This window comes from Pan paniscus, chromosome 8 (assembly GCF_029289425.2).
Source record: "Pan paniscus chromosome 8, NHGRI_mPanPan1-v2.0_pri, whole genome shotgun sequence".
NCBI lineage: Eukaryota > Metazoa > Chordata > Mammalia > Primates > Hominidae > Pan > Pan paniscus.
The window spans coordinates 133,711,564-133,737,768 of record NC_073257.2 but is presented as its reverse complement, the minus strand read 5'-3'; the positions used below and the strand labels follow the sequence as shown (position 1 = coordinate 133,737,768).

The following is a 26,205-nucleotide window of genomic DNA, read 5'->3' as shown; positions in this document are numbered from 1 at the left end:
CAAATCAGAGCTGGTAGGGACCAGCGTTGCCTAAAATGAGCTTTGTGGAAAAGGGATTTTGTGGAATGTTAATAGATATTATATGAAATTAAAAACAAAAATCTCTAGTCATGTAACTTTGGGAAACACTTGACTGAGGTTGAAGTAGAAGAGTTTTTTTGTTTGTAAATACAGGAATGTGAAAAGCCTTTAATATATCAGTGTAGCCTGCAATTCACTAAGGTAAGGAGGAATGGGAGGTGAGGCCGCTATATAGTAAGAGCATTTCCCAGACTTACGTGGCCGTGGAATCGTTTTTTAGAGAGTGTCTCAGGAGACTGCCGTGCCACAGGATACCACCTGGGGAAGGTGGTTTGGCTGAAATCCTTTTACACATCAAAAACCAAGACCTGGCTGGGCGCGGTGGCTCACGCCTGTAATCCCAGCAGTTTGGGAGGCCGAGGCGGGCAGATCACCTGAGGTCAGGAGTTCGTGACCAGCCTAGCCAACATGGTGAAACCCCGTCTCTACTAAAAATACAAGAATTAGCCAGGCGTGGTGATGGGCGCCTGGAATCCTAGCTACTCGGGAGGCTGAGGTGGGAGAATCGCTTGAACCTGAGAGGCGGAGGTTGCAGTGAGCTGAGGTTGCGCCATTGCACTCCAGCCTGGGGGACAAGAGCAAGACTTCCTATCAAAAAAAACAAAAACAAAAACAAACAAACAAACAAAAACCTCAAGGCCCAAATAACTTAAGTGGGTAGACCTAGGAAGATTCTAATCCTCAGGCAAAAAAGGAGATATAATGCTTCAGAAGACAAAGGTTTAACTATATTGGAGTGTAAATAAGATTTTTGTTGTCTTTTTTTTTTTTTTTTTTTGAGGTGGAGTCTCAGTCTGTCGCCCAGGCTGGAGTGCAGTGGTGCGGTCTCGACTCACTGCAAGCTCCGTCTCCTGGGTTCACGCCATTCTCCTGCCTCAGCCTTCTGAGTAGCTGGGACTACAGGCGCCCGCCACCGTGCCTGGCTAATTTTTTGTATATATATATATTTTTTTAGTAGAGATGGGGTTTCACTGTGTTAGCCAGGATGGTCTCGATCTCCTGACCTCGTGATCCACCCGCCTTGGCCTCCCAAAGTGCTGGGATTACAGGCCTGAGCCACCATGCCCGGCTAATTTTTTGTATTTTTTAGTAGAGACGGGGTTTCACCGTGTTAGCCAGGATGGTCTTGATCTCCTGACCTCGTGATCCACCTGCCTTGGCCTCCCAAAGTGCTGGGATTACAGGTGTGAGCCACTGCACCCGGCCTTGTTGTCATCTTTTAAGCTGTTTTGAATCTTAGTGTCTAAGGTGCCAAATGTAATCAGAAGAGGTAGCACAAACAATCCTTTCAGCTACATTGCTTGCAATTGGGATAGAGAATAGCTATAAAAAAATGTATTTAGGGAATTACTTGAATCTGCCCTTTTTACTCCCCACTAGTAGGTTAAATAAGATCTTCTCAAACCTTAGCTTCCACTCCTTATTAAATACAGATTTAATTCTCATTTTTTTTGATGACTTTTAAAATGGGCACTAGCTGTGTCTTTTGGCTGCTTTGAAGGTTTCATTTGTCTGCAATGAAATATGAAACAATAAAACTTTTTTCTTTTGTGGAATCAAATTAATTTCTTAGAGTTGTAGATTTATCAGAGACATTCTTTACATAAAACCTAGTTTTGCACTGCCTTAGAACTACCAGTTATTTATAGTGTAAATATGTGCCAGAAATTGAACAGGGATGGGAAGGGAGTCTAAAATGTTAAGTTAACATAATTTAGAGTCGTAACTGACTTAAGGCTTCCAAATTCCTGATAGAATTTAGTATTTTACATTGAGGTGTAATTTAGATTGATAATTGCAAAATTTTTAAATAAAGGTTTTATTAGATTATAATCTAAAATAATCAGACCTGTCCCCTGACAAATTATAGGACAGTAAGTGGAAGTAGGGTACAATAAGTGAAAGGCCCAGGAAATATAACCCGAAGTATATTTTGTTAATGTGAGGAAATTTTGGATATTTGATATGACTAGTTATAAGATTTGGAATTTCACTTTGTCAAATAGTGACACCTTACTGATGTTCCTTGGGTTAGGAAAAAAAAATGTTATTTATCTTTGTAAAAATTGCCTTTTGGTGTTGAGTGTTTCCTTTTTCTTTAAAAGATAGGAATTTAACCATGGTTACTTATTAAACAGATAAGGCATTTCAGGAGCAAAGTGGCTTGAATTATCTGTTGAATAGTTTATATTACAAAGAGAAAATAATTATCATTTTTCTGGTACCTTTTTTTTTTTTTTAACTTTACCAAAAAGGAAGTCATTACATCCAAATTGCTAGGATCTTTTGACAAAATTAGCAGTGTATTTTCTTTGGTCCTTATTCCCCCCACCCCTATACTTAGAAAAAGAACTCACTGATTGTAACTAATAGGAGGTCTAACTACAATTTTGTGCACTTGGAAAATGGTTTAGAAAATTTTGGTAAGCATTAAGTGCTTCTTTGGCGGGAATGAGAAAGGATTATGTTATGAGTCAGGCTACCGATGATGAATAGAACAATGGTACCAGGCTTGGTAAATGAGAATACTTTAAGAAAAGCAAGGTCAGTAAGAAGCTGTGGAGCGTGAGCACTGTCTGTGTGTATCCTTTTTCTTTTTAGAGGCCTAGAGGATTTTGAAAATGGTACTGATGCCTTTTATGCCTGGATTCTAAATATAGACCATAATTCTTCAGTTTTTTAAAAAAATTCAAGACTTGACAGAATAATTGGCATTTAGAATTTTTATAAATTTTATCAAGTGAATCAAATTGACAGTGTTATTAATATTGTTACAGGTAACTTAGCTGTTAAGTTTAAAAAGCCAAATATCATGCAGGTTATTCCTTTATTGAAGTATGTTAAATCAAGATACTCCTAGAAGTAATCTTTAAAAGTGGGTACATAGGAAGATAAAGAATATGGCTATGTTAACCTACGATTGTTATTAGAATGAGAAAATTATATGCCCATCTGCAGAATCAGATATTTTGTAAAACATACTACATTTTTTATGTTTTCAATATTACGCCCAAATATTTTGAAAAGGATCTTTCTCTTAACTACTGTTAACTTTACCCATTATTTATTATTAAGTAGTCCTATTAATATAGTCATATCAGACAAGTGATATTAATGTGTGCAACCATCTGCGTGCGGCCATAGTCTTTTTTTTTCAATAGACTTTACTTTTTAGTAGTTTTAGGTTCACAGCAAAATTGAGCCATAGTCCTTTTTAATAGTAATCAGACATCATGATAGTGTTTGTTAAGGAATCTATTTCTGCTTTCAATTGCAGTGTGTATAGAAAATGTATTTTGCAGTCTCATTTTTTTATAATTGTTCTTTCAAAGTATTACCATTTCTACTGAATATAATATGTACAGTTTCATTATGAAAGAATTTACTAAGTAATTAACTGAAGTGAAACATGAAAAAACAATGGGTTTTACTGATGCTCTAAAAGAGAGAAGGCATTTTTTGAAATCTTTTTCATGTGGGAATAGGAGTGTCAATGTGTGTCTTGTGATTTGTTATTCTGTTTTTACTGCTTTAGGATTGAAAACTTTTACTTATGTATTTCACATTTTGGTGGCTTCAAACAGGATGAGAATTTTTTAGGTCTATTTTGAAAAAGCTGTGACACAAATGTGGGACATATACACATGCCAAAAATGTGTATAAATTGTTGAAGCTTCAAGGAGACATTAGTTTTTATAGACAACATTTATATTCTTGTCTTCATTGTTATTTAAAGTAGCTTCTATCCTAATTAATGCATCAATTACTACTGAACATGACTTGCTTATAAATTCAAAAGTATGTGTAAAATATTAACATTCACTTTTGGGGAAAAGCGTAGAACCCTTCAGAATCAAATTTCTGATTTTAAAATCAAAATTTACCATGCCTCATTTTTCTCCACTGTTAAAACTGGCTAGGCTTTGAACTGGCACTTCTTATTCTTGGGAGGAAGGATAGAGATTGTCTTAGGTTGGGCTGCAATGAAAGAATCCAAGACCACAAAGCTTGCATTTTAAATTTCAATGAAATTATTTGCTTCATGTCAGCATTAAGAAGACTTAAAATTTTGGTATATTTTGCACTTTCAGAAAGTTATCTTAAGAGTTAATGTAATGGAACTGCATATTGATATTTAAATTAAGAAAAAATTCTTACTGTTTGCATTTTGTTTTTTTCTTTTCTTTCCTTTTTTTTTTTGCTTCCTACTGAAGTGTTTACATTTTAATATACTGTCAACTAGGGCCTAAGTGATACTATTTAATTGAATGGCTTTGGTATGTGTTAGTGATATTCTAAGAATATATTTAGTGTTTTTGGTGGGAGTATGTGATAGATTTTTAAAACTTTGTTATGGAAAACCTTAAACATTTACAAAGTAGATAGAATCAGGTAATGAACCCTAATCTCTTGTCCTCACTCATTTAATGTCATGTCTAGTCTGTTTTATCTTACTTGTTTTTTATTTTTGGGACAGAGTCTCGCCCTAGTCTCCCAGGCTGGAGTGCAGTGGCGCAATCTTGGTTCACTGCAACCTCCACCTACCAGGTTCCAGCAATTCTCCTGCCTCAGCCTCCCAAGTAGCTGGGATTACAGGCGCCCACTACCACACGCAGCTAATTTTTGTATTTTTATTAGAGACGGGGTTTCACCATGTTGGCCAGGCTCGACTCGAACTCCTGTCCTCCCTCAGGTGATCCACCCACCTCGGCCTCCAAAAGTGCTGGGATTACATGCGTGAGCCACCACACCCAGCTAGTCTGTTTTATTTTATACTACTCCATATTACTTTTCTCCCCACTTCTCCAATGATCATGAAGGGAATCCCAGACATCATGTAATTTCATTGATAAATATTTCAATGTGTAACTCTAAAAGAGAATACAAGTTATTTGTATTCCCTGCAAGTACTAGCTTTGTTGTGGGAAGTTCATGAGTGCTTGGAAACAGTCCTGTCATTGTATTTTATTGTAGTTAATTTGCATTTAGAAAGATCAAGAGTGTGTATTATTTAGGTATTATTAACAGTAAATCTCAAAGGATTTGAAATGTTGAATCTGTAAATAACAACAATGAAAACATTATGAATTACCATCATGTATATGCATGAAGTTATGTGACAGTCCTCATTTCAGAGATATACTACAATTTGCTTTGTCATTTGTTTCTATCCCCCTCTGTAATATGTTTATTTAAATGCCGATCATATAGCATTTAGTTTCAGGTGATATTCTATATTCCTCTATGTGTGTCATAAAAAGAAAGAGAAAGGTGAGAGAGAAGGGAGAAAGGGAGAGAGAAGGAAGGAAGGAAGGGGATATGGGACTGAGAAAAGAGAAAGATCAGAACAGGGTAAAGACCACAGATGAGATGCCAAATTGTGGAGCTAAAACCTCACCTTCTTCTCATTCTCACTCACCTGACCTCTCTCTTGGTCTTTCCTCTCCCCTTTTGTTGGTCTCCTCATTGGTTTATATCTTCTCTTGGCATTTACTGAACTTTGCCTGTCAAATTTAGGTCAGGAAGATTGCTGATTTTTTTCCTTAAAAGATGTTTTTATTATGTAGGAGTTGTGAGATAAAATTTAAACAAAATATTTTAGGACTGATTTGTTGTGCTTTATGTGCTTTTATATAGATTTTTAAGAATATTTATTGAAAGGAATTCAAATAGGTGCCTCCTATGGACTAGGCTGAACCTTTCTATTCTCTGGATGAATTTTATGGACACATTAATTTTCTATAATCTTTGGGTTCACTTTAAGTGGATTTGCTGGAAAATTGTATAATAATTTTTTCTTTTTCTCTGTGTTCCTTTTTGCCGTCTGTTTACTGGATGAAATGGATTCTGTTCAAATTTGACTCTGCAGTTCACAAGATTCCTTTGCAGTTCACCCTTGGAGGTAAGAGTTACTCACTGACCTTAATATTAGAATTGGTAATTGAACACCATTGTTGATATCTTTCATTAGGCATTTATTTGATAATTTAGGAGTGCTCATTTTGGTGTGACACATATATTCTTCAGTAACAGTAATGGAGTGAGTTACTGCAGGGTTTTTTTTTTGGATAAAAGTTTCTAGAAGTTATGTCAATAGCAATTCACTTTCATGACAGGTTATTGCCTCTTTTTAAGTATATTTTCTTTCTGAATAAGTAGAGAGAAATCAGTCCTTCATTTTAAAGAACTTGTTTAAAGAGGCTTGTTGTATCTTCATTACTCCTGTAACTGTTTATTTAACAGCAACCTTATGTTCTGTAAATTGCCATGGTATTAAAAGAGAGCTGGAAAAATCAGAGGCAAAGGCTGTCTTCAAGGAAGTTTCAGTTAGAGAGACCACTTTAAAATCCATGAGTTGACAAGAGAAGAGCAAAGTTATTGAGGTGCTGTTATAGCAAGGCAATATTCTGGGTTCTTCATTCACTTTTTCATTTAATCCTCATCATGGTTTTCAATATAGAACTGATAAAATTGTGAGATAAAGAAAAACTATTAGATGTTTAGAGAACTAGATATCGTTATGAGCTGCATTTGCAGAAAAACTTGTAGATGATCATCAAGACTTGGAAAAGGAAGTAGAGAAAGGGTGGAAGCAGAGTTATGTGAAGAAGTGGTGGGACTTAGAACCAAAACTGGGTAAGACCTTGCCTTCACTTACTAGCCATATGACATTGGGTAAATCACAACTGCCCTGAGCCTCATTTTTGTTATCTTTTAAATGCAAATAATAATTCCTACCTCTCAAATAAGTGATGGAAATGGAAGCAGCTATAAACTGTGCTAGTCACATCATGACACTATTTTGTGTTCTCCTCTTAGGCTTCAGCTCCACGCGATGAGACTCTGTTCCTTGCCTTGCACTTGTCCTTCCCTTTGTGCCTATTGTTTAATTCATTTTATGCTTTCCCAACTTGTTCAAATCATATTCGTCTTCAGGGTTGAGCCTCAATACTGTGTCCTTTCTGAGACCATTTCTGCTTTTATAACATTTTGTTTATTTGATTATTGAAACTATTACTGCTGATAATGTGGTGTGGCCTACACTGGCGCATTGAAAACGTGTGGTAGCCAGCTTGAGTGGTCACCAGGAGAAATGGACCAGACCAGAGAGGGTAGTCCCATCCAGGTTTGGTCACATTGTCTAAGTATCCAGGATCAACGGGGAAGCAAGAGTGGTATAGTGGAAAGAGCCTAGGCTTTGAAATGAGAGAGGCCTGAGTAGCCCACGGGCAAGTCATTGACTCTTGAGCCCTTTTCCCTGATCTAAAAATGGAGATAATAATACTTACAGGGATATTAAAATTAAATGAGATGATATGTGGCAAACACTGAGCACAGCGTCTGGCAGATAGAATTTTAATTAAGAGTTAGGTGTGAAGTGAAAACCAAACCATAAAAAAGTTGAAGACAATGTAAGTTTTATAGCCCACTCTATAGTTATGGAAGCACTTTCTAACTTCAAAAGCAATGGAAAGTATCAAAAAACAAAGAGTGAAAAAATTAATTTGAGTATGTAAAGATCCATAATTTTGTACATGAAAACAAATATAGCTAAAAGGCAACTTGGATAAAGTATGATGAAAGGGTTATACTTAATGTAATGATCTTTTAGAAGCAATTAATATGAATTTCTTTTTCATAAAATGTGGTTGGATTTTTATCAGGTAATTGATAAGATAAAATACAAATGGTAATAAATGTGTTTTAAATGTTTACTCCTATTAGTAATAAAAGAAATGCAGTTTAAAATGACAGTGATCTATAATTTTTTTTAACCTGTCAAGATATCTTATTTTTTAAGTGAATGCTTGACAAGATATAATGAGATGGGATGTTTATAAACTTCATCCTTTCTAGGAAGCAGTTTGGTCACATACACTAAAAGGCTTTATATACATTTATACTTGTGGTTGAGTAATTGTAGTCCAATAATCACTGTCAGAGAGTTCATCAAAGATGCGGACAGAACTTACATAAAAATGAATGGTAAAAAATTGTAAACAATCTAAATGTACAACAGGAACACGTCAAATAAATTATGACACAGCCATATGATAGAACACCCTACAACCATTAAAATGGAGAATATGTTTTCGGAGTATATATTGATGAATAACACATATAAAATACATTTGATATATTGAGAGGTAAAAGCACGATGCAAAATTATACATGCAGATCTCAGTTTAAAAACAATTTAAGTGCACAGAAAAGTAGGAAGGAGATGCACAAAATGTTAACAACTACAAAGTGTTGTTTTATCCTTTACTCTTCCAGTAAAGGGCCCACAGTGGGTAGAGGTGCATTGGTAGCTTTTTGGTAATGCTTCTTATAATCAGTGTTTGACAGGTGTACAACGGGAGTCTCTTTGATTTGATGTGGAAACAGCATCTAACCTTGGGAAAAAGGGGCTGGCAGGAACTTAGATGAGATAATGTTGATAATGTATAACGCTTTGCTCTCATTTTAGCAAAAGATTAGAGGAATGAACAGGAATAAGGGTTTTTAGCAGAAGGCAATTAGGCTGGGTTGGCTTTCCTGTACAGGGACCAAATAAGGAGGCTTGAGCTTGATGTCCACTTTACTGGGGCAAGTAGCAATTTAAGGCTACTACTCACCGATGGCAAAGATGCTTCTTAATAAATCTTAACAGTTGACGTCTCTCAAATGTAAGCTCATTGAGAGAGGACCCTGTTTTTCTTGTTTTCTTGCATTCCCATTCTTAGTATAGGTAGAATATAGTAGGCACTGAGTTAATAAATATTTGTTCAATGAATGAATGAACAAATGAATGAATGAATTTGGTGGGGCTAAGACTGAGAGTAGCAGTCTTTCATCCATAATTTGGCAGGACTCAGCTAAAAGTAGACAAGTTCCAATATTTACATTTTAATGTAGTTAACAGTCTGTCTTCCCAGTTAGATTGTAGCTACTTAAGATTGAGAGCTTTGTCCTTTGTAATCTTTGGATGCTCTCAGTTATAGATAGGTCTTGGAGTGTACCTAGAGTACACTAGCTGCAACTAGAGTATATAGAGTATACAAATATATATATGTGTATATATATATATATGTATATATTTTTTTTTTTTGAGACAGAGTCTTGCTCTGTCACCCAGGCTGGAATGCAAATAGCACGATCTCAGCATACTGCAGCCTCTGCTTTCCATTTGAAGCAATTCTCCTGCCTTAGCCCCCCAAGTAGCTGGGATTACAGGTGCCTGCCACCATACCTGGCTAATTTTTATATTTTTAGTAAAGACAGGTTTCACCATGTTGGCCAGGCTGGTCTCGAACTCCTGACCTCAAGTGATCCACCCGCCTGGTCCTCCCAAAGTGCTAGAATTACAGGTGTGAGCCACTGCGCCCGGCCACAAATATATACTTTTAAATTACATATTACTACTCTGGTTAAGTATTGGGAATATATGTGTGGAAGTTTCACTCTTTGGTGAAAAGTAGTATCCAGAGTTTAATGATAATTTCTGTCTGTTTCTTTCTGCTTTCATCATTTAATGATCTGGAGTGGTATTTACCTTGGTTAATTATCTTTTTTATTACTGGGTTTATGACATTGGAGAGGAAGAGAAATCAGAATTAAAGATGACCAATGTAAGTCTCCTTTCTTGATGGGAAATATTTTGAGGGCTTTCTGTTGATATTTTTCTAGTTTGCAATTCCACAGGGGCCACTTGAGGACTTAAGTTAGTGGCAGCTACCCCTAAGTCTCCACCAGCAGCACTAAGCAGGGGCTGCTGTTCCTTTGCCACCACATAGTTCCTGACAGCCAAACCAAAGGCAAGGCAGGAGAGTGCTGGGAATCTCTGAATGTTTAATTTTGCCATTAAGCTTATGACTTAGCTGGAGAAGGAAAATTACAAATATGGTCTATACCCAGCACCTTCTTTAATTTTGAATAAAAGTCAAATTATTCTGGCAGAGACAGTAAAATACATGAGAGTTGCAGTTGAAAACAAAGCTGACTTTAAACTTCTCTTTCTCCACGATGACTACTGTGAGTGAACCATGTCCCTTTGTTGTAAGTCCTAAACAGTTAACTGCCACATGAATCTAATGAAATTGTCAGGTTATAGTAATTACATCAGTAATTTGATATGTTGTCATTTGAATGGACCATGTGTGGAGAGTCAGTTACTTCCCTCTGTGGGGCTGACCCTTTTACATTCCTGTAAGCTGAAGACTAATAGAGCTCATTAAGCTTTATGGGAAAAGAGCTTTTATCACCTCGTCAAGTCAGGCAACATATTTCCATTAGATCCCTAATTTCGGGTGGCTCTGTAGCTGCTGATATGTACTCCCCTGCTAGGCTTACACCGGACCCCGGCCTTACAGACATTTTTATTGACATTTCTAAGTCTGAATTACATTTTGTGTGGCACCACTTACAGATGTCTTCAATTAAATGTAGGTAAATAAAAGGGATTATGTATCAGAGCCCGAAAGATTCTTGAATTTCTCATCTGAGTCAAACTTTGCCAGCTAGTCCAGTAGGGCACAGTCTCATTGTCACTTTTGTAGATAGAGAGCTATAGGAGAGGCATTTATAACAAAAGTTAAACCAGGTGTGAATGTAGGTCACCTAGGTTTCTCTTCAGGTGTGTCCTTCTGTTCCTTCATTTCAAAATTTTGTGTATTAATAGGATAATAACTTACTGATAAGTTAGCACCTCTGGTGTACAGGTACTGTGCTTTCCACTTTCCTTATTTTAATTCTTACAGAATGTCAATGAGGTAGATATTCCCAATTTTCTTATGAAGAAAATTGAACCCAGAGAGGTAGATTAGGTAGGTGCTCAATATCACAGCTACTAGTATGTGACAATAATCACAAGATAGGAAGGAAATAGAATGTGGTTAAGATTCTAACATTACATGAAGTGATATGATAGTATTTGAAAGAAGACCGTGATTAGTTAGGGAGTATTTAGTAAGCCCCAGAGCAGGGTTTCTCAACCTTGGTACTGTCAGCATGGTGGGCTGGATAATTCTTTGTTGTGAGGAGCTGTCCTGCACATTATGGGAAGCTTAGCATCTCTGACTTCTGCTCACTAGATGCTAGTAGGACTCACTCCCCTGAGTTGCAACAAAATGTCTCCAGACTTTGCCAAATGTCCCTAGGGGGACAAAATAGCTTCCTGTTGAAAACCACATCCCTAAAAAAGCCTTAAAAAAAAATACAAAGAGGTATCGTTAATAAGCCAATTTAATGATAAAATGTTTCAGTCTAACAAAAGACAAGAAAAAGTGAACAAAAAACATGTGGGACAAATAGAACAAATAGCAAGATGGCCCACTTAAATTCAACCCTACTGATTATGATGGTACTAAATATAAATGGTCTAAGTGAAAACTCTGCTTCATGGTAATTCCTGTTTCTGAATGTCTGCACGTTCAACACTAGCCAGTGGTCATACATCAGGGGTCCCCAGTTCCCAGACTGGGACCAGTACTGCTCTGTGGCCTGTTAGGAACTGGGACACTCAGCAGGTGAGCAGCGAGTGAGCGAGCATTGCTGCCTGAGCTCCACTTCCTGTCAGATGTGCTGTGGTACTAGATTCTCATAGGAGCATGAACCCCATTGTGAACTGCCCATGTGAGGGAGCTGGGTTGTGAGCTGCTTATGAGAATCTAATGCCTGATGATCTGACTTGGAACAGTTTCATCCCTACACCTTCCCCTTCTCCCCTCTGACCCTTGTCTGTAGAAAAATTGTCTTCCACGAAACCAGTCCCTGGTGCCAAAAAGGTTGGGGACTGCTGTCATACATTAGCTAATGAGCTCTTTGGGAACTGAATTTTAAATTTTTTACGTTTTAGTTAACTTAAGGCTAAGTGGCCACATGTGGCTAGTGACTATACTATTAGGGCAGATTGGAACATTCCAATTAAAAGTCAGAGATTGTCAGGCTAGATAAAAGCAAAAAATCAACATCCATCTTAAATACAAAGACATGGATAGGTTAAAAGTAAAAGGCTAGAGTAAAACACTACTATACAAATACTTATCCTAGGAAAGTTGGCTCATGTCTGTAATCCTAGCAACTCAGGAGGCTGAGGCAGGAGGATCAGTTGAACCCAGGAGTTTGAAACCAGCCAGGGCAACATAATGAGAACCCCCATTTCTAAAAGAAAAATAAAAAAATTATCTGGGCACAGTGGCGTGTGCCTGTAGTCCCAGCTGTGAGAGAGACTGAGGTGGGAAGATCATTTCAGCCTTGAAGTTTGAGACTGCAGCGAGCTATGATTGCACCACTGCAATTCAGCCTGGGCAACAGAGTAATACCACATCTCTAAAAATAAAAATGAAAAAAAAAAAAACTTAAGAATTTTAAGTCAGAGTGGCTGTATTCTTATCAAAGTAGACTTCAGGGCGGCTGGGTGCTGTGGCTCATGCCTGTAATCCCAGCACTTTTGGAGGTCGAGGCAGGTGGATCACAAGGTCAGGAGTTCAAGACCAGCCTGGCCAATATGGTGAAACCCTGTCTCTACTAAAAATACAAAAATTAGCCGGCGTGGTGGCGGGCGCCTGTAATCCCAGCTACTCGGGAGGCTGAGGCAGGAGAATCGCTTGAACCCAGGAGGCGGAGGTTGCAGTGAACCAAGATCGTGCCACTGCACTCTAGCCTGGGTGACAGAAAGAGACTGTCTCAAAAAAAAAAAAAAAAAAAAAAGTAGACTTCAGGGCAAAGTTGGAAGAAAGAGTGACATTTCATAACAATAAAAAGGTCAATTCATCAAATGAATATGCAGTAATTTGAAATGTGATCCACTTAATAGAGCCTCAAGATAACATGAAATAAAAACTAATAGAACTGAAGGGAGAAATGTAGTAGTTGGGGACTTCAGGACAACTTTCTCAATAATTGATAGAACATTTAGACAGGAAATTAGAAGTAAAATAGGAAGCATGAACAACACTACCACACAGTATGCTCAAGAATAGCAGTGCATGAGGTGTTGGCTAGCTATATGTATACCCCCCTTTAATTGCATGCAAATTGAAGGGTGGGTTATTCAGAAATCTCTAGAAAGGGGGCAGTAACTTCCGGGTGTTGCCATGGTCTTTGTAAACTGTCATGGCACTGGTAGGAGTGTCTTATGCCAATGAACAGCAAGGACAACTAGAGGTCACTTTTGATGCCATCTGCTGGTTCCTGCTGGTTTTTTCATTTCATTCTGTTGGGACTGGCAAATAAGTCCTACAGGTTTCCTACCTCAGTAGTATTCATTTGGCTGTTAGGAAGAAAAGAGGCGTGGCGCGTTAGCTCATGCTTGTAATCTCAGCACTTTGGGAGGTTGAGACAGGTAGATCACTTGAGCTCAGGAGTTTGATACCAGCCTGGGCAACATGGCAAAACCACGTCTCTACAAAAAAAAAAAAAAAAAAAAATTAAAAAAATTAATCAGTTGTGGTAGTGTGTGCCTGTAGTCCCAGCAATTCTGGAGGCTGAGGGAGGAGGATCACCTGAGCCCAGGAGTTCAAGGCTGCAGTAAGCCTTGATCACAACACTGCACTCCAAAGAAAGAAAAGAAAGAACCATAGGAACCTAACCATCTCTTGAGTCTGTCAACGTAAGAAGCATCATTGCTTGGAGTAGCTGTAGATATCAAGGTCTCTCCAATGGCTAGAATTCAGAAGGAATGGCTGTTACTCAAAACTGGGTCCTGTACGGAGCTTGCAGAGTCAGCAGTAAAGGGATGAGGTGGTCGGAAGGTTGAGTCGTTAAGCTGAGGAAGGGAGTTAATTTTACTGGATGAAGAGAACACCGAAAATCAAATATCCAGAAAGCTGGCCCAAATTCGAGAGCAGTGGAGATAAGGCTAGGAAGAGGGCTGAGCTGGTGAATTGGGGGAAGCTTTTACCTGCTCTCTGGTCTAAGGCCTGGGAGGCTCAGCTGTGTTTAAAGAGCCAGGCCCAGGGAACAGAGAGGTAACTACTCGGGGGACTAGACATCTTCAGAGAATAATTGGCACTCTGCCCTTGGTACTGAATTGAATCAGAAGCAGAAAGCTAGGCTGTGGCTTGATCCATTGGGCAAAAGCAGAAAATAGGAGTACATTGTTGTTAACTCTAGTCATGAGGGCTTATGGTACTTCAGTTAGTTTTTGGATGTGACCTGATAATTGAGTCAGTGTAAGTTGCAGCCATCTCTCTCTTTTTTTTTTTTTAATTTAAGTTTTAGGGTACATGTGCACAATGTGCAGGTTAGTTACGTATGTATACATGTGCCATGCTGGTGCGCTGCACCCACTAACTCGTCATCTAGCATTAGGTATATCTCCCAATGCTATCCCTCCCCCCTCCCCCCTACTCCCACCCCACAACAGTCCCCAGAGTGTGATGTTCCCCTTCCTATGTCCATGTGATCTCATTGTTCATTTCCCACCTATGAGTGAGAATATGCGGTGTTTGGTTTTTTGTTCTTGCGATAGTTTACTGAGAATGATGATTTCCAATTTCATCCATGTCCCTGCAAAGGACATGAACTCATCATTTTTTATTGCAGCCATATATCTCGTGATATCAACTGGAAGTCTTTTCCTAGAAACCAGTCCCATATGATAAATGTACCAAAGTTGATTTCTGAGAATAAAAGAAAGTACATTTAGAATAAAAAACTAAACAGTAAATAAAAAATGCCAGGAGTTTCCTGGCTGAAGATTTTCCTGCTTGGGGCTTGGATTAGTATAGGCATCTTAAAATCCAAGTCATTCAAGACATCTTTTGGCTGGGTCAGTCTTCCGTTAGCGAGTAGTGGTGTTGCTGCAAGCACCTTTCAGTTGTGTTGAAAATTAGGGTCATCTGCCTTCACAATTTTCATTGCCCATTAGATGCGCATGAATGCTTCAGAAAATGTTTGAATAGAAAATCCTGGGGTGGATTAGTTTCCATGGGGACATCAGTCTTGTTTGATGTTGGCAGTCATTGAGTTCTCTGTCTGGGTTGTCACTGTGGGATATATTTTTCCCTCATAAGAAATATTGTAAAAGCAGGAGTCTCAAATTGAACTGACGTTAAGTAAGGGCTCACATAAGCATAGTTACTCTGGATTCTAAGGTGTTTACTAGAGTGCTTAATAAACATTGACCTGTAGAATTGAGAAGTTTGGGATTCTGTTACTTAGCCTTTTTGACAGTGCCTCACTAAAAGTCTTTTTGTTGGAGAATTAGGATTTAAAATAAAAGGAAATGTCAAAGTAAAGAAAATAACTTAAATAACAACATCCTGATATTTATCTATTTGTTCTGCAGTAAAAATGCAGAAGTAAATTTCTTATTTCTGTCCAACTTATTAAAAACATTTACTGTACTTCCTTTCTCAATTACATAAGCTTGGTAAAGTTTCTTTAAAATTTTTATTTCAGTGCTTCTAGTATTAAGTTGTGAATGTTGGGGTAAACCTTTTTGCTTTCATGGAAACATTTAAATTCCAAAGAATTATGTCATTGAAAAATACATTTCTTTATTCATCCTTTGGTTTTAGTAAGTGGCTAAAATCTCTTACCTCTTGTGTTGACTAGAGCACGTTGATACAGTGTGATTGTGTGTTGGCATGGTGGACTGCAGAAGCAGTGTCCAGCAAGACAGACACTAAACCGAGAGTTGGGAATTTCAGGCTTTGGTCTTTCTTAGCATTCCCCTAAATTGGCTTTGTGGCCTTGAGCAAGCCCCTTAGTCACCCTGACCCTTCCTTTTCTCACTTACAGAGTAAGAGTATTCCAGATAAAGAGGTCCCTCAAAACTAAGTGAACTTAGCCAACATGTCAACACGTATTATAGCGTTTTCTCATTCTTAGATATTATGACCAAAGCCAATAAAATTCACTTCCCCAACCTACTATACTTTGTCAAGTTTTGTATCCACTATGCTGTTTTATGTTCTGTAACAAGCTGCCACTTTGGAATAATCCTACTCACATTTTCCTTAAAAAGCAAGTCTTTTTTACAAAAATTATTTTATATTTTGTGAGATGGAGCCTCACTGTGTTGCCCAGTCTGGAGTGCAGTGGCATGATCTTGCTCGCTGCAACCTCCGCCTCCCAGGTTCAAGCCATTCTCCTGCCTCAGCCTTCCGAATAGCTGGGATTACAGGCACCTGCCACCATGCCTGGCTAATTTTTGTATTTTTAGTAGAGACAGGGTTTCACCATGTGGGCCAGGTTGGTCTTGAACTCCCGACCTCAAGTGATCCACCCACCTTGGCCTCCCATAGTGTTGGGATTACAGGCATGAGCCACCATGCCAGGCCTAAAAATCAAGTCTTACACGATTACTCTGCTGACACAAATGTATGTCTCTTACTTTTTCCCTTAATATGGCCTGAACCATCCATATTAATTACATCTCTTAATAAAATAATAACTTTTCTTTCATAGGGAGAAATGGGAGATAGCTCGAGAAGTAACTGTTTTATATGAGCATTATAACAGACTGAGAAAGTATGTAAATCACAAATTTCACAATTTTCTTGCATATCCTTTCTTTCTTTCTTTCTTTCTTTTTGGAGACGGAGTTTTGCTCTTATTGCCTAGGCTGGAGTGCAATGGCACGATCTCAGCTCACGGCATCCTCCACCTCCCAGGTTCAAGCTATTCTCCAGCCTCAGCCTCCTGAGTAGCTGGGATTACAGGCATGTGCCACCACGCCTGGCTAATTTTGTATTTTTAGTAGAGACAGGCTTTCTCCATGTTGGTCAGGCTGGTCTCGAACTCCCGACCTCAGATGATCTGCCCGCCTCGGCCTCCCAAAGTGCTGGGATTACAGGCGTGAGCCACCGTGCCTGGCCCTTACATATCGCTTTTATACCTTCTTATATACATTTTAAAGTGGCAAAGATAAGCATGTTTGTTGACAGACCCCAGAGATGTAGCCATTCTGTAGTATATATATATAATATATATAAAATATATATAATATATAAAATATATATGTTATATATAAAATATATATTATATATCATATATATATAAAATAAGGAAAAGTAGGTAAACTTTTAATTATGGTCATTGTTTTAGTGTTTGTTCCTAGTTAGAAACTATTCAGGTATCCAAAGATGATTTAAGTTGTTGATTTACATTAATTTACGTTTTAAAATTACCTAAGGATCTTCAAAGTTATGGTGAAGCCAACCCAAACCAAAATATATAAAAATGTTTGTCATTTGTTCAGCATCACGAGGGGAAATACAAATCAAAACCAAAATGAGATATCACTTCATACCTATTAGGTGGGCTATTATCAAAAAAATGGAAAACGGTAACTGTTGGCATGGTTGTAGAGAAATTGGAGCTCTTGTGCATTGCTGGTGGGAACATGAAATGGTACAGCTGCAGTGGAAAAATGTATAACAATTCCTCAAAACATTAAAAGTAGAATTACCATGTCATCTGGCAATTCCACTTGTGCATATATACACAAAAGAAAATAGGGACTTGAACAATATAGCAGTGTTCAGAGCAGCATCATTCACAGTAGCCAAAGGTAGAAGCAACCCAAGTATTCATCAGTGGATGAATGGATAAACAAAATGGTGTATAGATATGAAGGAATATTATTCAGCCTTAAAAAGGAGGGAAATTCTCAATCACACATGCTGAATGAACCTTGACAATATTATGCTAAGTGCAATAAGCCAATTACAAAAGGACAAATATTATATGATCTACTTACATGAGGTACATAGAGTAGTCAAGTGGCTACAGCTAGAAAGTGAAGTAATGGTTGCCAGGGGCAGTGGAGAGGAGAGAATGGAGAGTTAATTATTTAATGGGTACGTAGTTTCTGTCTGGGATGATCAAAAAAATTATGGATGGATTGTGTGGATAGTTACATGATAATGTGAATGTACTTGATGATGCTAAACTGTACACTTACCAATTGTTAAAATGGGTATGTAGGTTGATTCTGTTTCTTTGCCGTTGTGAATAGAGCCATGATGAATGTATGAGTGCCTGTGTCTTTTTGGCAGAATGATTTATTTTCCTTTAGGTATATGCCCAATAATGGGATTGCTGGGTCAAATACTATTTTTAGTTCTTTGAGAAATCTCTACACTGCTTTCCACAGTGGCTGAACTAGCCCATCAAAGGTGGAGTGGATAAAGAAAATGTAGTACATATACACCGTTGAATACTATGCAGCCATAATAAAGAACAAAATGATGTCTCTTGCAGCAGCATGGATGCAGCTGGAGATCATTATCCTAAGCAAACCAACACAGAATCAGAAAACCACATGTTCTTGCTTTTAAGTGGGAGCTAAACCTTGGGTACACATGGACATAAAGATGGGAACAGTAGACAGTGGAGGCTATGATAAAAAGAAGGGAAGTGGGGCAAGGGTTGAAAAACTAACTGTTGGGTACTAGGCTTAACTACCTGGGTGTTGGGACGATTTGTATCCCAAACCTTAATATACAACATACCCGTGTAACAAACCTGCATCTTTACTCTCTGAATCTAAAATAAAAGTTGAAATTTTTAAAAAACCCAAAGTGAAGTAAACAATAAAAATAAAAAAGTGGTTCAAACAAATTTTATGGATAGTTTACTATAAATAAAAAAGTTTAAACAATGTTTATCAGAATTATAATTCAATGTAGTTGAACACAAACTTAGATTTTTCAAAATCTTCAGCATTACAGAGGTATGATGTTAGCTTTTTTGATTAGTAAACCAATGAGTAGTTTTGGAAGTTCAGTTGAACTATTCTCGTTAGAAACCAACCCCTATATGACATCCTTCATTTTGTTACGCTTCGTTGCACTTCTCAGATACACCGTTTTTTACAAATTGAAGGTTTGTGGCAATCCTATGTTGAACAAGTCTTTTGGTGTCATTTTTCCAGCACCATTTTTTGGCACTGAAATATTTTTAAATCAACATATATATATTGCATTTGGATGTGCTGTTGCACACTTAATAGACTACAGCATAGTGTAAACAATAGGAAAACCAGAACATTTATGTGATTTGCCTTATTGTGATGTTCACTTTATTGCAGTGGTCTGGAACAAAACCCATAGTACCTGCAAGATGTCTATATTATTACTATTATCTTTTTGAGACAGATTCTGGCTCTTCCACCCAGGCTGGAGTGCCGTAGCATGATCTCGGCTCACTGCAGCCTCCTCCTCCTGGGTTCAAGCGATTCTCCTGCCTCAGCCTCCTGAGTAGCTGGTATTACAGGTGCCCACCACCACACCCAGCTAATTTTTGTATTTTACGTAGAGACGGGATTTCTTCTTTTTGGCCAGGCTGGTCTCCAACTCCTGCCCTCAAGTGATCTGCTCGCCTTGGCCTCCCAAAGTGCTGGGATTACAGGTGTAAGCCACTGCGCCCGGCCAGGTATGCCTGTATTATTTTTAAAAATCTACTCATGTATTATACTTAATACTAATAATTCTGAGAAAAGCGATAACTTTTTTCCCCTCAGACCAAACATTTTAAACTAGCTTTATTTATCCAAAGATTCACCTTGGTTATATATACGTGGATTCTTTTTTTTTTTTTTTCTTTTGAGATATAGTTTTGCTCATATTGCCCAGGTTGGAGTGCAATGGTGTGATCTCAGCTCACTGCAGTCTCTGCCTCCTGGGTTCAAGCGATTGTCCTGCCTCAGCCTCCCGAGTAGCTGGTATTACAGGTGCCCACCACCACACCTGGCTAATTTTTGTATTTTTAGTAGAGACCAGGGTTTCACCATGTTGGCCAGGCTGGTCTTGAACTCCTGACCTTAGGTGATCCTCCTACCTCAGCCTCTCAAAGTGCTGGGATTACAGGTGTGAGCCACCACACCTGGCCTATACTTGGATTCTTAAAAATGTTTCTGAGCTAGCAGTTTCTGTTAAGAGTTTCTTTAGTTTCTGTGAATTTGGAGAATATTTTAATTTATATACATGCTTTCTTATCTCTGTAAATCAATTTTACAGAGCTCTTCTGTTTAAGAGCTGTAACATGTAGTTTATTAATACCCTCTGGAGGTAGGAAAATATTTCACATACAATGAGAAATAACGGCTTTTTCGAATTATAGATGCAGAAACATGTAGAGGGCTTTTCGCTTCAGTTCTACAACTTCAGCCATAGATCACAAGTAAACACAGAAACTCATCGTTTCAGATCTCACAGGAGCTGTTCTCCTTAATTGATTAACTCACAAATATACAATTAGATAAACAAAAGGACTAACAAACCAGATTCTCTGTCATCTGTCATCCAACAGAGAATAGGTTTCTGTCATCCATCCAACAGAGACCATAAATGAAATCTACCTATTACTGTTGCAATCTTGCCAGTGCACCATGTTTCAGTCTTGTCATCTGAGGTAGTACATGGAATTATTTGTCTCACGACCAAGAAAATTAAGGAGTGTGGACACAGAGTGAGATTGGAGCGAAAGTTTAATAAGTGAAAGAAAAAAGCTGTCCACAGCAGAGAGGGGGCCTGGGAGAGGGTTGCCATTTTTACAGTGGAATACAAAAGCTTTTATAAGAATCCCCCCTCATCTCTGTAGCTGTTTGTGTAACTTCCCTTACGTGTGAAGCTGTCTGTGTAACTCCCCTTATCTGTGCAGCTGTGGGCATGTCTTTAGGCAAGCACAAAGTACAGCTTCTCTTGGTTATGCAACTGTGGGTTTGTTTTGGGTAAGGTCTACCCTTCCCTGTGCAAGTTCCTGTGGAACCCACCGTGTACATGCCTGAAAAGGGGAGGAAACTTTTTCCTGGGAGCCCGTGGGTTACACCAAGAACAAAGGCTTCTGTATTGGGCCTTGCTTTCTTACCTGTGCAGCTGCAGCCTGAGTTTTCACCAGGCTGCTCTATTTGTGCCTGCAGCTTGATTTTTTAGGGTGTTTCTGTGTTTGAAGGAGTTTTACCAAAGACCCATCCTAACTGTCTGCCTGACCGTTTTTTTTTCCTTTCTCATTACTACCATCCCTGGGGATAATATATGGGTCACAAGTGAATCAGAAACACAAAGGCACAAACTTAGTGGAGAAGCAGAAAAATACATAGAGAAACAGTGAGCAAAGTTAGAGCTTTATGGCTGCATGAGCATCTCTTTGGGAGCCAAGAAAAGTTGTGTTAGGCTTAACAGACTGTGAGGTGTGTTTCTTATTTACTTAGCTCCATCTAGTCTACTTGAGCTTCTCAGTGGATGACCTCCAGAACTGCTGACTATAATTTTTAAAAAGATAAAATTGTGACCTTCATGCAAATAGAGGACAAACACGTGCCAAATATTGACTCAGTTAGTGCAAAACCAGTAAGGCATTAAAACTGGTACAAAGAGCATTTAAGAATATGTGCAGATATTAAGATATATGCATGTGATTGAGATGAGATTGCTAGATTAGATAAAAACAACTGGTTATTGTCTTACATGGTGGTAAACCATGTAAGGGATTATTTGTTCCCCACCCCCAACAGAAATCCACAAGTTAACCTCTGCACCTGCAGAGTTGTAAAATAACCCAGTCAATAGAAAATCAAGCCTAGAGCTTCACTGAAAGAATACCCAGTGCTGTAGTCTGAATGTTGGTAGTCCCCCAAAATTTATATGTTAGAACCTAATACTCGGTGTCATAGTAGTCTAAGAGGTGAGGCCTTTTGGAAAGTGATTATGTTATATGTGCTGTGCCCTGAATAATGGGATTACGTGCCCTTATAAAAGTGGTTGAAGGGAGCTACCTTCCCCTACCATCATGTGAGGAGACAGAAGCCACCATTTATGAGTAACAAACCCTCACCAGACACCAAATCTGTTGGTGCCTTGAACTTGTACTTCCCAGCCTCGAGAACTGTGCATAGTAAGTTTCTATTCTTTATAAAATGCCCAGTCTAAAGTATCTTGTTATAGCAGCCTGGATAGACTAAGACACCCAATAATTACTCTTTTCAGATAATCTTTCTACCACCTATTTTTTTTTTAACAATGATTTAAGTTGAGTATTCCTTCTCTGTTCTATTTAATAATTACACATTAAGTATGCCATATCTGAAATGCCTGGAAGCAAAGTATTTCAGATTTTGGATTTTTTTCAGATTTTGAAATATTTTCATTATACTTACTGGTTGAGCATCCCAAGCCTGAAAATCTAAAATCTGAAATGCTCCAATATGCATTTCCTTTGAACATCATTTCTCAGTGCTCAAAAAGTTTCTGATTGTGGAGCATTTTTGGGATGCCTGACCTGAACTAGTAATTCTTCAATTTAGTTTTTTTTTTTTTTTTTTTTTTTTTGAGACGGAGTCTAACTTTGTTCCCCAGGCTGGATCAGTGGCATGATCTCTGCTCACTGCAAGCTCCACCTCCTGGGTTCACGCCATTCTCCTGCCTCAGCCTCCCGAGGAGGTGGGACTACAGGCGCCCGCCACCATGCCTGGCTAATTTTTTGTATTTTTAGTAGAGACGGGGTTTCACCATGTTAGCCAGGATGGTCTCGACCTCCTGACCTCGTGATCCGCCCACCTCGGCCTCCCAAAGTGCTGGGCCACCGCACCCGGCCTCTTCAATTTAGTTTTTTAAAACTCTTTAGATTATAACATTAATGCATGTTTATTGAAAAATACAGAAAATAGAGGAAAAGAATTTAAAAATTACTCATAATCGCTCCATTGATAATACTAAATTTATTTTCCCCTGTCTTTAGTGTCTAATTGTCAGCCAGAAAATTAGGAATCTGTTGCACTTGATTTTTAAGTAACTTATCTAAAACTATGTGCTATTTTAACAGTGAGCATTACTAGTTGCGTTTTCCAAATTTATTATTTTTTCATTTCTTAACTGTAGACTATTATTTCAAAATTTTAAATTTAGTTTTTGATGTTTTAGAGAAATGAAGCCACAGTGGCTTAGCACATCTTTGTGTTTCTATTATTTATTTATTTTTTTGAGACAGAGTCTTGCTGTGTCGCTCAGGCTGGAGTGCAGTGGTGTGATCTCAGCTCACTGCAACCTCTGCCTCCCGGGTTCAAGTGATTTTCCTGCCTCAGCCTCCCAAGTAGCTGGGATTACAGACACCTGCCACCATGTCCGGCTAATTTTTGTATTTTTAGTAGAGAAGGGGTTTCGCCATGTTGGCCAGGCTGGTCTCAAACTCCTGACCTCAAGTGAGCTGCCTGCCTCTGCCTCACAAAGTGTGTGTTTCTATTTTTCAAACTTCGGTGAAGTGTTTCATGAAACTGTTAAAAAAAATAGAAAAGCAAAACAGTTGCAGGAGTAAGTTATTTTAACACAATGCAGACTTTGTATCAGGTGCCTAAAAGGATTACCTTTGGGTGCCTCCATTAACTGTTATTTACTAAAAATTCGGGACATTAATTGTCTCATCATAGATTTTTGTATTGTACAGGTACAATGTGGGAGAGGTATTTTCAGCTGCTTTGGAAGAGAAGAGAACTCAGGTTCTGCTCTCTTAAAGCCCCTGAAGACTTTCAGTCTTCCTATCTTTGAACTTTGTAGTAAATCCCCTCAAATACTGGCCTAATGCCTGGCATATGACTCTCCAGTCTCCTGTTCTTTTGAGTTTTTACTGTGTTCTGGGCATAACTAAGGTACATAGAAGCAGGTGGGTAAAGAGACAGGTATACTTCATCAGAGTAAATATGCACCCATTTTGGGAGCAGTTTGGCTGGAAGCCAGAATTAGCCTATTAATATTGATGACATTTCTACATAGTGCCTTTGGTATTATACCACATAGGTCATTAATCACAGAAGTCATTCCTTTCCTCCCCAACATTTAAGGTGGTTTTTCTTTTGTATAGGTAGAGGTGAAATTTATTATTATTTTTTCTTGTTATCAGCTAAATCCTTGAAATTGAGGAATTAGTTAATTAATTCTTTCAGATATCCAAAATATGCAAAACTGCAGACTGGTAAAGATAAGTTACTAAATTTTGCTAGTCACATGACAGATTTATATATGAGGAAATGAAAGATAACTGCTGTTTAAGTAACTTTGCTGTTAAGTTAGCTACTGATATAATTTTGTAGACTCCATCTCAAAAAACAAAACAAAACAAAAACAAAAACTGACCTAGACTTTTTATAGTCTGCAAAGTGCTTTTATTTGTATATTGTTGTTTCTCACAACTAATGACAGTTGAGACTGACCGGTAGTATGATTCTTGTTTAAAAATGCAGACATTGAAACTTTTATTTTTTATGTTTTTATTTTTTGAAACAGGGTCTTGCTCTGTTGCCCAAGCTGGAGTGCAGTGGCACGATCTCGCCTCACTGCAACCTCTGCCTCCCAGGCTCTAGTGATCCTCCCACCTCAGCATCCAGAGTAGCTGGGAGTACAGGCATGTGCCACCACACCTGGCTACTATTTTGTATTTTTAGTAGAGACAGGGTTTTGTCATGTTGCCAGGCTGGTCTCAAACTCCTGGACTCAAGTGATCTGCCCGCCGCAACCTCCAAAGTGCAGAGATTACAGCTGTGAGCCACCACACCCTGCCTGGACACTGAAATTCTTTTTTTTTTTTTTTTTTTTGAGATGGAGTCTCGCTCTGAGGCCCAGGCTGGAGTGCAATGGTGCGACCTTGGCTCACTGCAAGCTCCACATCCCAGGTTCACACCATTCTCCTGCCTCAGCCTCCCGAGTAACTGGGACTCCAGGCTCCCGCCACCATGCCTGGCTAATTTTTTGTATTTTTAGTAGAAACAGGGTTTCACTGTGTTAGCCAGGATGGTGTCGATCTCCTGACCTCGTGATCCACCCACCTTGGCCTCCCAAAGTGCTGGGATTACAGGCGTGAGCCACCGCGCCTGGCCTGAAACTCTTAAAAGAAGTTAAATTACTGTCTTACTTAGTTCAAATAGCCAGAAAAGTGTACAGTGGAGTTAGGGCTCAAATCCAGATCTTTTGACTTTGAATCCTATAACCTGCTCAGTTTCTATTTGCCGCTTACAGTTGGCAGGCTCCTCTTCTACCTGTACTTCCAAAATAAATGGATATCAGTGATTCTCAAGAGTGTGGCCTGGTAATGCCAGGGGTCCCTGAGGCCCTTTCAGAGGGTCCTCAAGTTCAAAATTATTTCATGATACCAAGACATGATTACCTTTTTGACTAAGGTTTAAGGAAATACAATTCCACATATTGAAGTAGAATTCTCAAGGCAGTAAATAGAGAATGGTAAGTGAGTTAAGGAGGCTTCTCTAGGAATGGATGACTGAGCCTCCTGGAAAGCTAAGTTAAGGGACTGTTGTAAGACATAGCTCTTTTGGACCTAATTGGGGTGGGGTGGTAGAGGAGAGTATAGAGAGTTGGAGGATACCCCTCCAGTGGGCTAAATAATTTGTATGTATGTATTGTTTAGTGTTGATTCTTTTTTAAAAACAGGTTCATTCTTGGTGTTTTCGAGCTTCTCTGTGTTAGGACATATAAGGAAATGCTTATGTTGTTAATTGCTGCATGGAATACTCAATGCGACTGTGTGGATAGGTTGAGGTAATTCACCACTTCATTATTTGATAGTGAGTTAGTTTCTAGTTTTTCTCTATAACAACAATACTGCGTGACCACTCTTATAGATAAATCTTTGTATTGATTCTTCAGTAAGGGCAAACTCCTAGCTGCAGGATGACCAGATGTGTTCATAAACAAACATTAGACATGTTTGTTAAATCAGTTTATGGTATTGGAGGGCACGCACTGAATTTTTTTTTTTTCCTGAATTTCTTAGCTAGGCGTGAGTGATCTGGGGGTTCTGGCTGCTCCAGCTGCAAGGAACGCAAAGAGAATCAATATCTCAGGCTCACCTCCAACTCATTCTCCACAGCTGCCATGTACCTGTTGAAAAAAATTGTACTGATTGACTTACTAGCCAAATTGAGAAGAGCAGATCATTATTAACCAAGAGTGCTGAGTCAACCACTTATCTTTTAGGAAAATGGCCTCTGACCTGCTTTTCTTGGATCATCTGTGAAGTGATGGGAGGCAGAGTAGATAGGTATATAGCTTATTGTTTCCTAAGTAATTATGAGGCAGCCCATATCTTACAGGAAGTGCTCTGCATTTGGGGAAGACCCCAGCTTCCACAGGAATTGAGAGATGGGAGTAATGTCTATGGTAGGACAAATTGGTTATGACTGGACTCAGA

General features: G+C 38.6%; 1 protein-coding gene across 20 annotated transcripts in view; it reads left to right on the top strand.

Annotated features, from left to right (window-relative positions):
- ATE1 (arginyltransferase 1) overlaps nucleotides 1-26,205 on the top strand; it is a 187,720-nt gene that overhangs the window by 52,661 nt on the left and 108,854 nt on the right. For all 20 annotated transcript variants that reach the window (XM_055093405.2, XM_003825664.6, XM_034931626.3 and 17 more), the window contains one exon: nucleotides 5,951-5,983. In XM_055093405.2, the coding sequence (XP_054949380.1) occupies nucleotides 5,951-5,983 (33 nt within the window). The remainder of the gene's footprint in view (nucleotides 1-5,950; nucleotides 5,984-26,205) is intronic.